Here is a 17989-nt window from a genome sequence, read left to right as displayed (position 1 = left end):
ATGTTGTCTTGTTCTAGTCCTTTCCTTACTATTTTTTGCTTTGTTTATTCATCTGGTTGGATTTTGGGGTTCCAGGATGGCAGTTGGATTAAATGCATCAGAATTTCACAGAAGCACCTGTCATGAGCAATTATTGTGACTGTAAAAGTCCCACATACCAAACACAAGCTGACGGGTCTATCAGAGTGTGATCGCTGGCCAGACGCTGTTGGACACTAACAGGTAATCTCTGTACAATGGCTCACACAGCCCCAGTTTTCAATCTAGGACAACAACAATTTCAGCCAGACACACTATTTAATGAGATTCATTTGGCTGGTTTGCAGTGTTCATTTAATGTTACGAAACGCTTGCTTTCAGAATTATCGTCTGTTTATGATCAAATTAAAAGCAAAAGTAACACTACCACTAAACAAACACACAAAACAAAGCACAAAAACTAATCCAGAGAGGATTTAAGTTACAGATATTAGCATACTGTAGGATATCTATGAATTATTATACTGATTTAGACACTTAATACATTTTGGGGTAGTTTCCCAGACAGGGTTTAGATGAATCCAGGACTAGGACTTAGTTATGTTAGGACATTTAAGTAGTTCTTACAAACAAACCTTACAAAAAACAGTACTGGTGTGCATCTTGAGACAAAACAATGGCACTGATATACACTAACCTAAAGGATTATTAGGAACACCATACTAATACTGTGTTACACCCCATTTCGCCTTCAGAACTGCCTTAATTCTACGTGGCATTGATTCAACAAGGTGGTGAAAGCATTCTTTAGAAATGTTGTCCCATATTGATAGGATAGCATCTTGCAGTTGATGGAGATTTGTGGGATGCACATCCAGGGCACGAAGCTCCCATTCCACCACAACCTAAAGATGCTCTATTGGGTTGAGAATCTGGTGACTGTGGGGGCCATTTTGGTACAGTGAACTCATTGTCATGTTCAAGAAACCAATTTGAAATGATTTGAGCTTTGTGACATGGTGCATTATCCTGCTGGAAGTAGCCATCAGAGGATGGGTACATGGTGGTCATAAAGGGATGGACATGGTCAGAAACAATGCTCAGTTAGGCCGTGGCATTTAAATGATGCCCAATTGGCACTAAGGGGCCTAAAGTGTGCCAAGAAAACACCACCATTACACCACCACTACCAGCCTGCACAGTGGTAACGAGGCATGATGGATCCATGTTCTCATTCTTTTTACGCCAAATTCTGACTCTACCATCTGAATGTCTTAACAGAAATCAGACCAGGCAACATTTTTCCAGTCTTCAAATGTCCAATTTTGGTGAGCTCGTGCAAACTGTAGCCTCTTTTTCCTATTTGTAGTGGAGATGAGTGGTACCCGGTGGGGTCTTCTGCTGTTGTAGCCCATCTGCCTCAAGGTTGTGCGTGTTGTGGCTTCACAAATGCTTTGCTGCATACCTCGGTTGTAACGAGTGGTTATTTCAGTCAAAGTTGCTCTTCTCCTGAATCAGTCTGCCCATTCTCCTCTGACCTCTAGCATTTTCACGCACAGGACTGCCGCATACTGGATGTTTTTCCCTTTTCACACCATTCTTTGTAAACCCTAGAAATGGTTGTGCGTGGAAATCCCAGTAACTGAGCAGATTGTGAAATACTCAGACCGGCCCATCTGGCACCAACAACCATGCAACGCTCAAAATTGCTTAAATCACCTTTCTTTCCCATTCTGACATTCAGTTTGGAGTTCAGGAGATTGTTTTGACCAGGACCACAACCCTAAATGCACTGAAGCAACTGCCATGTGATTGGTTGATTAGATAATTTCATTAATGAGAAATTGAACAGGTGTTCCTAATAATTCTTTAGGTGAGTGTATGTTAAGATAGGTCAGTGCAAGTTGTTTTCAAAATAACATGCATTTTAGTCTGGGACTGGGATAAGCCTTGTCCGGAAAACCGCCCCTTAGCGTTTATTGTCTGAGTATGGGTGTTACAGAAGGTCATGTGATCTGGATGTGTGCATCATGAAACTCATTAAAATAAGATATTTTATTATAATTAACATTATTATTATAAAATTACAGTATATATTATATGATTAAAGAAGGAAGTGATTGAGATAAGAATTATAACTAAAGCTGATTCTCCTTATTGAATTAAACATCTTCTTAAATCAGATAAGCCGCCAGCAGTACATGAACCACCAACTGTTATAGTTGACAAAAATGAGTGAATCTATATGCACCAACCAGCGAAACAAAAAAAGTGGTTTAAGTTACAAGTTCACTGAATGTCAAAATATTTCGAGAGAGGCATAGGAAAAACGTCTCAACTTTGTGAAGTGTGAACAGCCCCTTAAAGTACTTTTTAAGTACTAATAATAGCAAATATGCTTTTGCATGCTAATAGGCAACTTGTTCAAAGTGAGCATGGATCCCCATACCTATGTATTACCGTCCTATCTGGTCCTATTAGGGCTAAAGACTTTAAGAAAAAAACATTTCTGGTGGAAATACTCACTTTTATCAACAGCGCCGTCTGCTCGCCAATGTAATCGATGAGCTGCAGCTGGGCTAAGGCCTTGAAAACACACCAAACACATAATGAATCCACAGGCCAGCAAGCAAGACACTAAAATGGTCTATTTTTGTCTTAGTGCTTGCAGTGCATATTGGTATGTGTTTATATCTGTGAATGTTGCAATAGAGGGCAAACAGTTTATCATGGAGAAGCATTAAACTCCCAACTAGGCTCAAGGTTCTGGGCTTCCCTGTGTGAATACTGTCCTCCTAACAAAACGAAGAATTAAACAAACAGCAAACCCAGCAGTTCCAATGCTGACTCCCTCACTTTTTCATTACATAAACCCCCACTTTTTTCCAGCATTTACTTATGAATGTGATGATAAAGCATTTAACAATACTTTATGAATACTTTGTTTTATTACAACAAGCATTTTTTTTTTTCATTTTTAAGATCCAGACATTTTCTTTTTTCCTGATTTTTAAATAATATCAGGGTAATTGTTATCATGCAGATTAGTTTTTAGGAGGTGAATCTCACAGTATATAGGTTCATAATCATACTGTCAGAAAAAATGGTCAAAGGTGGTACCAAAGAGTGCATGTTAGTACCTAAAGGTCATTGGTTACAAATGTATACATATATCTATACATATATGGTACCTTTTTAATATGTACTAACCATATGACAGCTTGGGACAATTTTTGACCATTTTGTTTAATAGTGTACATGTATATGTGCTACACAATTTTAACATGGCCAACTTGTAATTTATTAAGAAAAGCTCCAGGTGTTTCTTCATTTTCTTTATCTAATCAAAATGTTTCAGACATACAATGGGATTAATGTTTAAATTGTTAATGATTTTATAGATTTATGTTCATTTGTCTTTAATATCAAATTTCATTTTGTTAGTCTACTGTAATATCCTTTAATAAAAGCAAGTTCCTCAGTAACATAATACCATCATCCTCGAGGAACTGTAAGGAAATTAGTTTGTCTGATTTATTATGCTTTGTCTGATGAGAAAACAGCAGGACAAATATATGTATTGGTAATGGACTATGAACTTTTTGAATGTTTTGTGGACTATCAAAGAAATATATGTATTGGTAATGGACTATGAACTTTTTGAATGTTTTGTGGACTATCAAAGAAATCGATGTAATATTCTTAAAATAAATGTTTCTTTCTAACTTATTTATAGTCTATATTCCAATGGTCTCCAACATGGTGCCCACGGGCACAAGGTTGCCCGCCAAAGCACATTTTACTATAGCCTAAATCTTATTATTTATTTATTACATATTTTTATATTAGCTTGGCTTTTTTATTTATGTTAACATTTTAAACAAATGATAAAACATATCAAAAATTAAAATAAAATAAAATCAACTAAAACAAAAAGTTTTGAGTAGACTTCATCAAAATGGCTGCAGCAGGCACAATGATATTACGCAGCGCCTGAAAAAAGTCCCCTTGGTAACTTTCAATAGCAGGGGACTATTTTCGGGCATTGTGTGATATCATTGCGCCTCCTGCAGCCATGTTACGGCAGCAAAGTCCTTGATTATTATGCCAGAATGAGAGTATAGTTCCTTGTCATATCGGCCTAGAAAATCACAACTTTTAATTTTTCGTCTGTCTTAGTACACGATGTAACTACAGAAGAGTCAAGGTTAAATAGGAAAAATATCAAAACTCTTTGGTCATTATTGAGCACGATGCCAATGGTCCAATCAGATTCAATGGATTATGCTAAGTTATGCTAAAAGTGGTACCGCTAGACCCGGAGATCAGCTGAATGAATTCCAATACAGTAAAAAATCAGATGTTTAAATCTAGGGGAGCTGAAAAATGACCCTATTTTCCAAAAAGTGGAGTGTCCCTTTAATCCTAAGCGTAACCTTAAGCTGGGTAAACAACAACTAGACATCACTGTGACTTTTGGGATGTGTGTGTGTGTGTGTGTGTGTGTGTGTGTGCGTGTGTCCGTGTGTTTGAACATTGCTCATACCTCCATAAGCACGAACAAAGCAGCGAAGAACAACAGCGTGGCCCATTCAACTCTATGAAGTATGATCTCAAAGTCCTGAATATCAGCCAATACCAGTAACCACAGAGCTCCCAATATAGCAATCCAACCTAAGGGAAAACAAATTAAGTTGTGGTCACTAGAGTAGAACGCAAAGCACCATCCACGCAAACACATTTTGATTTCCTGTTGTTATCTGTAAAGGTTTTAAGCAAATGGAATTCTGTCTAACAGCCGGCCAGTGGTTAATGCAACGCATCAATCATTTGTTACGTCTTTATCTGTCTTGCCTTCCAATGAGCACATACGCACAGCACGCTCTCATCGTCCCGCCACCGTGGGTCTAAATCTGACATTTCACTCGCATAATACCACAGACAGCAGGAAAGAGACCATACAGCGGGATTCAATTAGAAACTCGGTCTCATAAATGCACTCCGCATCGATACACTGACGCAACCAAGTAGTCAGATACAGAACAATCTGGTTAGACTGTTAGATGAGTTAGCTCAATTTAAGTTTTTTGTGATGCACTTTTTAGGGCTTCAGAATCAAAAGTTTCCTATGATCCCTGTTTTCTACTGTTATAAGCTTGGAAAAGCCAGGACATTTACAAATGTGGACATATATATCTCTGATTGCTTGAGGGAGAGTTTTGATATTTGGCTGGAGTATCCCTTTAATGGGACATACCACTTTTTTTTTGAAAATATGCTCATTTTCCAGCTCCCCTAGAATTTTGTTTCTTACCGTTTTGGAATCCATTCATCTCCGGAGCTGGTGCTAGCACTTTTAGCATAGCTTAGCATAATCCATTGAATCTGATTAGACCATTAGCATCACGCAAAAAAAAACAAAGAGTTTCGATATTTTTCCTATTTAAAACTTGACATGGCTGCAACAGGCGTAGTAATATTACACACTGCCCGAAAATAGTCCCCTGCTATTGAAAGTTACCAACGGGACTATTTTCGGGCAGTGCGTAATATCACTACGCCTGCTGCAGCCATGTTACATCAGCAAAGTCCTTGATTATTAGAGAGTATAGTTCCTAGACATATCTGCCTAGAAAATCACAACTTTTAATTTTCTGTCGGTCTCACGATGCAACCACAACAGAGTCAAGCTTTAAACAGGAAAAATATCGAAACTCTTTGCTTACTTTTTAGCGCGATGCCAATGGTCCAATCAGACTCAACGGACTGCGCTAAACTATGCTAAAAGTGCTAGCGCCAGACCCGAAGATCAGTTGAATGGATTCCAAAATGGTAAGAATCAAATGTTTAACTCTAGGGGAGCTGGAAAATGAGCATATATTCAAAAAAGTGGAGAGTCCCTTTAACAAGCGCTAAATGATACAGAAACAAAACATTGTAAAACTGCAACAAAGATTACGGTTCATAAAACCTAAATGATTTTGTGAGATAAATTATGATAAACTCTAAATCTTCAATCTACTGTGTATGTACTGTGTGACATCTAGCACCACTCTCTCTACCATTCGTCTGTTTTCTGTTTAGTGTTAACCAACCATTGTATTTCGATACAAGCTCTTTTTTATTACTCTTTTTTTTCTTCATAAATAAACCAACATTGACAGGAACTGATTTGCTGATTTCCATTCAATACACATTCCCAGAATCCTTCAGGGTTAAAAAACTTGTGCGGCATGTCAGGAACAAAAGGCACAAAAGAGACCGACAATATGCCAGGACCTGGGCCGGTATTATACTGCTCAATCATCTGTAATCGTAGAGGTTTATTATAATGAGTATGCCATTTAGATGTTGAGGCCCTGGACAACTAATGCGTCACATGTCAGACTGTGGCCTTTACAATAATAGTCACAAAAAAGCAGGCTTTATTCCAGAGCTGTGAATTACGTGTAACTGTTTGACGTGTTTGACTAAAAAAAAGAATGACGGGCTGCAGATGTTAGAACAAACCTGCGGAAGCCATTAGCACAGTTAATGAATGTTTATGGGCTGAGAGATACACAACATTTACCGGCGGTAGGATCGGAATTTGAAACATACTTAAAGGGATAGTCCACCCAAAAATAAATTGCATTCATTGATAGCACCCATTGACTTAGTATAGTATTTGTTTTTCCTACTTTGGAAGTCAGTGTGTACCGTTAACTGTGTGTTAACCGTCAATTATCAAAATATCTTGTTTGGGTTCAACAGAATAAATAAACTCATACAGGTTTATACAACAAAGGATTTTTGGGTGAACTATCCCTTTAAGACATGTTAGATTATTTTCTCTAGGTGGTGTTACCGGAGAAATTAGCTAACATGATAAAATTGCATCTGGATGAAATGGCTTCCAGAAATAAAATCTGCAAATGGTTGTATCCTGTTTATCATCAATTACTAAAATAAAGGAGTGTGAGGGGAAATCTCATTTTAATGTTATTTTGCATTTATTTGATTTGTCCTGTATGAGTCTTTCTATTGACTATTAATCCTCGGTGTACTCAGAATGCAAATGCCGATATTAGGGCTTTTTAAAAGGCAGACTATAGATAAAGATCTGTTTGTACAATTTAAGTGTGTGTGCCTTTGTTTGGTATTATGTTTGAATGAATAGCAGGAACATGAAGTGAGAATTGCAGTAATTAAATCTTTCAAACAATATATATGCATTGAGCAGATGGCCACCCACCATGCAGTACTATCAGAGCTAGGGTTGCAACTATATTTTTACTATTTAAAGACGATTGTTTATGCAATGCATATATTCTGCCATACAAAGGCAAAAGGCAGTAACTTCGTTTTTGGTCAAAAATTGATATTTTTGAGACATTCAAGACCTCCTTTATTATTTGCATTAGTATCTTGAGTCAATTTTATGTTTTTTCGAGAAAATAAAAATAAAGATGAAATTTACTGACAACTGAAACTCACTATAAGTCTAAACTTTAAAGTCATTTTTCTCAGTTTCACACTCTAGCGAGTTAAGGTCTTTTGCCTTTGTAGGGCAGTATTGTAGAAACCAATTGGTGATTTTTGATGTCACCCAATACAGCAAGTAGAAAGAGGCTTTTATTCAATAATGCTCAGTTCACATAATGTTCAAATAATATCCTTTATATTCAAATCATATCAGTTTTTCTTTCTTTATCTGGAGATATAATACAACCCTAAGATTAACAGTAGAAACTCTGCCTTCATGAATAGCACACTTTCCCACCCATACTTAAATATGAGAGACAGTTCTAAAAGTCTAACATCTCATGTCAAATAATCCATCCCACACCATTCAGTGCAGGCTAGTGAATTACTGAGGAAGTATCTAAAGACTTCGACTCTCACAAGGGAATCATCTTCCTGTCTGAGAGCCAGAGGCTTTGGACTCTGGCCAGTGAGTGAAGCACATCCGTTAAAAAAATATCTGAAAACGGTCAAATAGTTATGATAAAGGTTCCCACATTTAGCACAGAAACACTGAGATGCAGACACATACACAAAAACACTTTAGGGATTATGCCAATAAATACCACACACTGAAATAAATGATATAGGAGCAGGTGTCAATACTTCTAAGTTTTGATTAAACAGGTAAGTGCTGCAGATTGGCTTGTGGAAATAATTATTAAGGAATGAGGAGAGGAGAAGAAGAGGAAGAGGCACAAACACTGTAACAAAATTAGCTGTTTAAGTTTAATCAAACTGGCTGTGCAAGTCATTTTAACTTGTTACTTTAAATTTTGAATGCACTTTAACTTACTTTAAGACAGCCAAAAAAAGCATGTCTTAAATTTGGGTTGGTCGCTATGGAGATGAGATGTTGCGCATGTGTTCTTTACATGCACCTTGCCAGTTAATCACCTGAAGGAAATTTCCCCCTTCCATCGGAGCTTTTTTGGAATTGTGCTCTTACGCCAATTAGCCCTTTTTATTAAATCTGGCCCTAAGTTAAGCAATTACAGTTTGTTTTAATGAGTTGTTAAAACTAATCAAATAGATAAATCTATTTAAACTTGTGTTTAGTTCAATTGTAGACAACATTTCAAATATATCGTTTAGCTGCAACGTGATCTCATGAGAATACGTGTGTATTTTTACGTTTCAGTGTGGTTGTACAATACATACATTTACTTACGTTTAAAACACACTGAAACGTACAATATCAACGTTTTGACAGGACTAATACGTAAATTATTTACGTATTTACAGCTTTACAAACATACAAATTTGTACGTAAATTATTCCTATTCATAAATATTAAAATCGCGGGCATTGGCGTTTCATACTCATAACAATGACATGTTTTCAGTCATATTTTCTGACTTATTTACTTAAGACAGTTTACCCAATTACCTAATGAAATGATTGATATTCAGAGAAATTCACAAAATTTAACATTTTAAAACTAAAATTAATTTATATATTTATATTTATTTTGTTTGCCACGTTTTCTCCTCCTGTCTTCTATGCATACGTTATTATTTCTACTATGCAATAATTACATGAAAATTCAAAATAAATTAACATTATATGTTACTTTATTCATTTGATGTAATCCACATATTTAAAATGCATATGATTGTGAGTAACATATCCAAATTCAGCCCTTTATCCAGCGATTTTGATCCGAGTTCTCATCAGCAACCGTAGTCAAATCGCGCGTTCGTTAATGTGAATTCAAATATCCCGCCTCAAGAAGCTTTACGACACATTACTTTACAGCAGTGATATCAAAAGCTCACTGGCTCTTTGAGTGCCACGTGACATATTTGCGTCATTTCCATTTCCGTTGGTGTACGTTTGAAATTAAAAAAGCGCGCCGTGACAGAGGGAAGCCGGATCAACGCTGATCAAACTCTTCAATTAATAACTTTAATACTTCTCTTTACTTTACTTCATATACTCCAGAGAGGACCTTGGCTGCAGCACATCGTCATTTTAACTACTTTTGGTACTGATTTTAATATTCGCAATAAATAAGTTGTTGTGATTACACTTGTCTGTCTGTTATGATTTTTTAAACAGTAACGTTAAATGATTTTTATAAACTGTCTTGCGTAGGACTGTAGCACCTTAAATTATCTTTGATTGCTATATTGTTACTAATATGTTCCTAAACATATCTGTTCGTTACGTTGCATAATTTTAAAAGAATACATTACGTATTTAAACATTTTGTATAAAAAGAGTTTGGGTTTAGGGTAAGGTTTGGGGTAGGTTAAGGTGGTAACATATCGCTAAAATGGTTAAAAAGAAATAATACAGCAATCTTTATGGAATGAAAGATACGTTAATGTTTTACGTTTATTAGCTGTCAAAACGTAATAATGCTACGTTTAAATGTTGTAAATACGTCTACATTGTACATTTTAGCATCTTTTAAACGTACAAAAAATAAGTTTTTTGTTGTTTAAAGTTACGTGTAAATACTACGTATTAACAGTGAGACCAGGCTGTTAAATGAGTCACACAGCCTTTTTTAGTAAACAAATATTTAGCTAAATTTTTACAGTGTAGAGCACAGTACTGTAATTGTGGCGGAGGCTGTGTACTTTGCATGAATACAAACAGTAAAAACATGGCCTAAAATTCTTTAACTGTCTAAAATGTGAATAGGAAGTTATTTTATATGTAAGGTATTATATATAAGGTATTAAAGACGCCATGAAACGGAAGTAGCGATTGTCTTAGTTTCAACATGGTGATGTATATCCGAGTGAAACCAGCTTCTGAAATGAAATAAGGCAGGGTTGGATTTGAATTTGTCCATCGATATCTGATTGGATCATTTAAAGTTGGGTCGTGTTGCTAAAGGCAAATCGCAGCGATCTTCCGGACCCCGCCCACCTGCCACACCATATGACCAAAAGTAAAGAGGGATCGTTTTGAGGAGATTAGCATTTTCTCGTCTATTAAAAAAAAATTGCATTAAAAATGTGTTCCTGATAAATTTATATGGTAATCTGTAGTACAGCGATTATCCAATTTATAAAAAACTGAAGCAAAAAAATATTTACTGATCTCTAACATTCCTTCACAAAAATGTAATTATTTCAGCTTTTTGCTCATTTTTTTTTAAAGAATTAAGAGTTTTTCTATATTTAAGAGTTTATAAGCAGAGAAAAAACTTTTTTCCTGTTTAATTTGTTTGTTTGTTTATTGTTTGTTTAAAAGTAGAGGGTCTGTTCTTTCATTTGATATATTTGTATGTTTATATATTTTTAGAAGAAAATTTTCCTGGAAGGCATTTTGTGAAACTTTTGTGAAAAAAAAAAATAGCTGGTGGCAACTTTGCTGAAGGGGAACGAGTTAAAGATTATGAGGGCACATGAATTAAAAAAATTTAGCTCACAAATAAGTCATTTTTAAAAAAACACCCAAGCCAATCTCACATCAAGTCGTGTTATAGTCACAAAATATTTTATTAATTTATTTGATCGTTATTGACACAATGTTACGCTGTTTTTTGTGCCATTAAACACTGGTGTCTTTTTCGTGTCACTTAGCACAAATTTCTATAAATAGTTTTTCATGTATGTGGCAGGACTTTCTTTATCGTGTAATTTTTATATGTTGTTTTCTCGTTGTTTTTTCCAATTTTTTACCATTGTCACCTGGGGTTGGGGTTAGAATGACTTTCTGTGATATTTCAGACATCCTAACCTAAACCCCAAGCAAGAATAGTTTTAAAAGTGGAAGAAAAACAATTAAGAAACCAATACATAAAATTACATCCTAACCCAAACCCCAAATCTATCCCCAACCATAAGCGACAATAATTGAAAAAAAGAAAAAAACAATGAGAAAATTATATAAAATGACACAATAAAGAAAGTTATGCCACAAACTATTTATAGAAATTCGTGCTGAGTGACACGATAAAGACATTCGTACTCAATGGCATGAAAAACTGTGGAAAATCGTGTCAATAACACGAATAAACGAATCAAATATTTTTTTACTATAACACTATTTGCCGTGAGATATGGTAGAAAATACCACAATATTCCAAAACAAATTAGGGCTACTATAGAAACATGCCGGTCCGAAATGGGGTCGTGTAAGGGGACCCGAGGTGTATATGTAGATAGAAATGGCTCATTCTAAGCTTCAACAGTTCATTATGTAAGGTCTTTATACACCACCAAATAAAATATGTGTTATGTTATATCACATTTCTGTCAAATGATATTGTATTTTATTATTTATTAAGATTACGTCTATTAAAATTGAAGCAATTGACATTATAGCGTGTTTTAACCTTGAAAATGCAGTTCATCTGCTTGTGAGTTTCGTGTGCATCATCCAAGAATGTAGTGCATGGTGAAGTTATGCAAAAAACTTCATGAATTTCATGCGCCTTCCTTACTGAGATCTGCATTTACTAAGAATGCAAGTCCAAAAAGTTTACTTTTGATTTGGTTTCCACTTGAATGTTCCCCCATGACATCCAACTGAAGAGGGAGGAGGAGTCAGAGACCTTCAGCAGTGCTCAGCACAAACGGAGTAGAAAAAATGAAAAAGAAAGAAAGCTATGCAATTAAAAAAAGTTTGTTGTGAACCTGGAAGGCTCATTCATCACAACCCAAACAGCATTGACATTTCGGCCCATTGAGTGAGACACAAACACCTCATCATGTTCTTCATTTTAAAGCAAATGTGTTTCTACTGGCGTCATCTTTATAAAGTCTCTCCCAGGATGTTTGAGGAAGAAATGAGCTGTTGTATGTTTTCCACTTTGATTAATCCTTCTCTTGTGGCTCATTCATTATTCGGCAGTACCGCATTTGTGCAGCTCTGAAGATAAATTATGTCTGGATCTTATCTTATTTATAAATAAATTACCATATCGAGCACTGACTGAAGTTACCTTGGTAATATATAATGCACTCCAGATCTCAAGCTACATTTTTTCATTTTAACAACATATCAGTAATGAGTAATGTCTCTTAAAGGTGCACTTGGTAATTGTTCTCATTAAAAAGTTGTATCCCTACAAACATTAATAGTATTTTGGCAAATACTGTATTTTTAAAATATGGGATGAAGGCTATAGTCATGTACAGTAAGTGACCTACAGTAATGAATGCTTGTTTTACATGAGGTATACAGGTAGGTCACCTCATGAAGGACGCTAGGTTGAACTCACACAACTGGCTAAATTTTTCTTGCTTTTTTGGGAAACATCAGACATTTTACTATAAGGGAATGAATGTGTCATGGGTGCCTGCCAATTGGGCATTTGTGCAGTGGCATAAGTAAACCAAAAACTTTTGCATTTGTGTTGTGCAGCATCCATGTCTTAGTATGTCAGTACAATATAACCCCAACATACCCTTGCCCTTAAAAGCAGTAGCAAGTGAAAATGCTTCCCTGCCAAAGACAAATTTTTACGGCAATCCATATTTCCGCTATTATGCACTAGTTGGCACTCTTACACAACTTAAAAATACTGAAACATCCACTGATCCAAAAACAGTAAAACTCTGTGTGTTTTGATGATTATTCCGAATCTGATCTCTAATAAAAGTCCTTTACAAAAATGCAATTATATTAAAGGTGGGGTGCACGATTTAAAAAAAAAGCTTTGGAAAAAGATTTGGGCCAAGTACCAAAACACACTTGTAGCCAATCATCAGTAAGTGGCGTGTCTACTAACCAACATCGTTGCCTGGGTTGTGTATCTTTGGGGTGGGTCTATCAAAAGAAGGTCAAGATTCGATTTGGGTAGGGGCGTGTTTGTTAAGGTGATTTCAAATGTCAGCATTGGCTTTCAGAGACCGTGCACCCCACCTTTAAAATTTTGTATTTTTGAAGAAACCTATTTGAGAGGTGATAAAAGATAAACAAATGAAGATAGGGTAAAAGTTTTTTTTAAAGCAGAGGGTCTGTTCTTTCATTTGATAAATTGGATGTTTGGGTGATTCTCACGAAACCATTGAAACACCACGGCACTAATGATTTTAGCTTTAAAATGTGTAATATAGTAACATTAAAAAGCATCAGAATTAACACAATACTGTGTTCTACCTTGCACAATGTATGATTTCAACATAAGAATTTATAATTGTAAATTTTATCTCATTTTCTGCTGAAATTCTCATTACCGCAATGTGTCCGGCTGTGTTTGAACATGCGTTATGTTGTAATTTAATCAAATTAACACAAAAATATTAAGAAAAAAAATAAATGGATGTTTTGCTAGACTACTTTAGATGACAGAAAAAATATTTACTGAATATGCATGTATAATAATAATGAAGAAAAATTAGGAAAATGATGTGTCCATGCCTGATGCTCTCATCCTCCGCAACACTTTTTGAGAACAGTTTAAGCACACATACAGAATTTTAATAAAGTTTGATTTTGAGTGACCAAGCACATGGACCAGTTACTTCAAGATGGCTACCAGGTAAGATCATTTTTTTACAGTTAATTTGAAATATTGTCTTGTCATAATGCTTACACGACATTTTGATTATCATTACCGCAACAGATGCTTATTAAATGTTAATTTAATTAATAGAAGCATAATACTTTGATTTTAAATGCATGTGCAGAATCTCCAAATTATGTTCTTTCAGGTTTGTCATGTCATTTTGAAAATATATCAGTGTTGATGTTTTCTGACTGTTGCGGTAATGAGATTTTTTTAGGACTAATTTTTTTAAACTATGTTACAAAAAGTGTTAAATGATAAGTAAAAGTTTTTAAATTAATGTTCCCATTTACTCCAGACTTTGTTTTTCAATGTCTGGTGGGAAAAAAAGTAAATTTAAGCAATTTTTACATTTTCATGTTTGACATGTTTAAAACCAAGTTTTCGTGAGAATCACCCGTTTATATATTTAAAGAGGAAAACTATCTGAAAGGCATTAAACTTTTGTGAAAATCATAAAAAATGTTGGCGCTGGCTGGCAACTTTTCTTAAAAACGCTGGCAGGAAAAGAGTTAAGCAACATGACGCATCACAAGATTTGTCTGCAAATGACAAAGAGGTGATCTGTTTTAAAGCTCGCCAGATGCAATGGTATTATTTGTTGCTTAAAAGGTTCAAAATGTTCTCCAGTCAATTACAGATGAAGTCTGATGGCAATCATATAATTATTCTGGGAAATGGATGGCCTTGAGGTTTAAGAATCACTTAATTGTCATAAAGGCACTTTTGGTTTGAACATAATGTGGAGCTCTGTGGGCACAGAGCATTTCTTTGCCCTCCGGCAGGCACACTGTATCCTCTCTTCCATGATTAAATAATCAATATCAGAGGTCAAATGGAGTGGTGATGTGTCAACCTAATGAAAGTCTAATGACAGTCATTCGCTGCGCATGCCGTTTGACCCTAGTTTGATAGGAATAAGGCGTTGATGACCATTTAGAAGCAAATTCGCAATTTTTTTTTTTTTTTGGTAATGGAAAATAGTTATTGCAATGTGTAGTGATTGTTTTAGTACTCCTTGCAAATTATTTATGTACACAGCTGTGGAAAGTGGGAAATATTGTCATTTTTTCTGTGCAGGTGAAGAGATAAGGCATATAAAATTATATTTTATATATACTATTGATTTAATAATATCTTCCAGACACTAAAGCCTCTCTGTTAAGTTCTGCACAGTGTTAGAAAAAATAGTCGAAAATGGACCCAGATTGTCACTGGCAGTACCCTTTACAAATGGTCCTAATATGTACACAGTTGTGCCGACTGACCACCACCATCATGTGTGCTGTATGACATCCCAACTAGCTAGTTATACAAAGCTACAGGACACAAAACCAAATAAAAGGTGGCTGTTTAGAGTAAAGAAAAAATATATTTAAAAAATAGAAACGATTAATTTTAGGATTTATTCAAGCACGTGCTGCTCAATTGTTTTAGTGTGTCTGTATTTAGGGCCCAGCTGCAAACAATTACAACATCAACTAATTGTTGGATTAAAACACGTACCCATTAGATCATTTGAGGAACGGCTAGCTTTATTAGCACCACATTTGCTTGTCTATCTTAACTTCCGATGAACCACAATATGATGTATAGAAAATGTGACATTTTAGGGTGGATATAGTTTTGGAAACTGGTAATTTTTAGACAAAAATAGCAAAGTATAACTGTGATTTCATTTCCTCTGCTGAAAGATGGGAAGGAAACAAGCCCTCATAATTATACAGTGAGACATGTAAACAGCAGGACCGGATCAGTAATAGAAACGGATGGTTCCTGATTATTTATGCCCCTGTTTGTCTCTCGCTTACCCAGATCCAGATGTATGCCTGGAACAAAGGAGTTGAGGAAAAACATGACGATAACCAGGCTCAGGACAGTCAGACACTTGACCAGAAGGACTTTGTCTGTTATTCTGTGCTGTAAAAGAGCACATTTAATACACATTTAGAGATAGGACACACAATAACCCATCTAATAATACGCATAACACCCTCTAAACATTCTACCAGGATCAGAATCAAACTGGTTAGTTATCTTTTTAAAGGCAATATAATGATAACACAATGCTGTCAAGCACTAGCAAAGTGAGGTAGGCTACAACCTTTATCAAGCAGAGACATTGTAAAGACAAAATGAAAATCAATAAGAGTTCAGGGCTTTTATGTGAACTCATTGCCTTAATATGCTAGTGCAGGTGATTTCAAACTTTATGATGAAAAGAAATCATGGAGGCGTCTAAAATTGTCATCGTAGGTGCATGTCCACTGTGAGAGACATAATATAAAGTGTATGATTTTTTTTAACTGTTTATTTGTATGATACAGCTGCAAATAAGTATTTGAACACCTGAGAAAGTCAATGTTAATATTTGGTACAGTAGCCTTTGTTTGCAATTACAGAGGTCAAACGTTTCCTGTAGTTTTTCGCCAGGTTTGCACACACTGCAGGAGGGATTTTGGCCCACTCCTCCACACAGATCTTCTCTAGATCAGTCAGGTTTCTGGCCTGTCGCTGAGAAACACGGAGTTGGTCTCATCTGACCACATGACTTTCTCCCATGACTCCTCTGGATCATCCAAATGGTCATTGGCAAACTTAAGATGGGCCTGGACATGTGCTGATTTAAGCAGGGGAACCTTCCGTGCCATGCATGATTTCAAACCATGACGTCTTAGTGTATTACCAACGGTAACCTTGGAAACGCTGGTCCCAGCTCTTTTCAGGTCATTGACCACCTCCTCCCGTGTAGTTCTGGGCTGATTTCTCACCTTTCTTAGGATCATTGAGACCCCACAAGGTGAGATCTAGCATGGAGCCCCAGTCCGAGGAAGATTGACAGTCATGTTTAGCTTCTTCCATTTTCTAATGTTTGCTCCAACAGTGGACCTTTTTTCACCAAGCTGCTTGGCAATTTCCCCGTAGCCCTTTTCAGCCTTGTGGAGGTGTACAAGTTTGTCTCTAGTGTCTTTGGACAGCTCTTTGGCCATGTTAATAGTTGGATTCTTACTGATTGTATGGGGTGGACAGGTGTCTTTATGCAGCTAACGACCTCATACAGGTGCATCTAATTTAGGATAATAAATGGAGTGGACGTGGACATTTTAAAGGCAGACTAACAGGTCTTTGACGGTCAAAATTCTAGCTGATAGACAGGTGTTCAAATACTTATTTGCAACTGTATCATACAAATAAATAGTTAAAACATCATATATTGTGATTTCTGGATTTTTTTTTAGATTATGTCTTTCACAGTGGACATGCACCTACAATGACAATTTCAGACCCCTCCATGATTTCTAAGTGGGAGAACTTGCAAAATAGCAGGGTGTTCAAATACTTATTTTCCTCACTGTAGGTGCTCTTTAAGTGTGTAAGGTACCAATAAGAACTCATCTTGCACTACACAAATCCTTGTCCAATCAAATATAAGGATAATGTCTTAATTGTAACCAAAATAGCAAATTACTAAACTACACAACACAACTAAAGCATAATGTCTGTTTATTCACTTAATATTTTTACCTTTTTCTGCAGTTCTTGAATATTGTTTTCCCAGTTTTTGTCCTCCTGTGATATTTGTCTGTGAAAATAAATAAATAAAATAAAATTGCATGCACAAATCCTTTCAGCCAGCATGAATGCATTAAAATGAGTAGAGGCGCTGATTTCATATGGTCACCCTAAACTTTTTGTACCCAGCATGTGAGAGTCCAAATGGCCTTCTGTGAGGGATCTATCAATCATCACAGCTAACCACAGGTACCGCAACACCACAAGCATAACTAATCAAATTTCAGTTGTGTAAAGAAGCATGTCTAATGAAAAAATAAAAACGGGCGAATGCGGGCAAAATTATTCTGCATGAATAACATGTCAGCTCTTACAAGGAATACAGAGAGCCAATGCAATTGAGAACAATTACCTGCTTTACAACAGGTTAATTGTTTATCGTCCTGGGTTTTGGGCATTTGCAACCATTACACTCAACATATGTCGTGCTGTACATTTCAAGGCTAATGGAGTATTTTG

General features: G+C 35.9%; 1 protein-coding gene across 1 annotated transcript in view; it reads right to left on the bottom strand.

Annotated features, from left to right (window-relative positions):
• Window positions 1-17989, bottom strand: part of oca2 (oculocutaneous albinism II) — a 126297-nt gene that overhangs the window by 39451 nt on the left and 68857 nt on the right. The window contains exons 17-20 of the mRNA XM_055213307.2: window positions 17483-17540; window positions 15769-15877; window positions 4526-4653; window positions 2506-2565 (exon numbers count right to left, since the gene is read on the bottom strand). Of these exons, the coding sequence (XP_055069282.2) occupies window positions 2506-2565; window positions 4526-4653; window positions 15769-15877; window positions 17483-17540 (355 nt within the window). The remainder of the gene's footprint in view (window positions 1-2505; window positions 2566-4525; window positions 4654-15768; window positions 15878-17482; window positions 17541-17989) is intronic.

This window comes from Misgurnus anguillicaudatus, chromosome 8, assembly GCF_027580225.2.
Source record: "Misgurnus anguillicaudatus chromosome 8, ASM2758022v2, whole genome shotgun sequence".
NCBI classification, from domain to species: Eukaryota; Metazoa; Chordata; class Actinopteri; order Cypriniformes; family Cobitidae; genus Misgurnus; species Misgurnus anguillicaudatus.
Note: the sequence above shows the minus strand (reverse complement) of the source record. Positions and strands in the feature narration are given on the sequence as shown.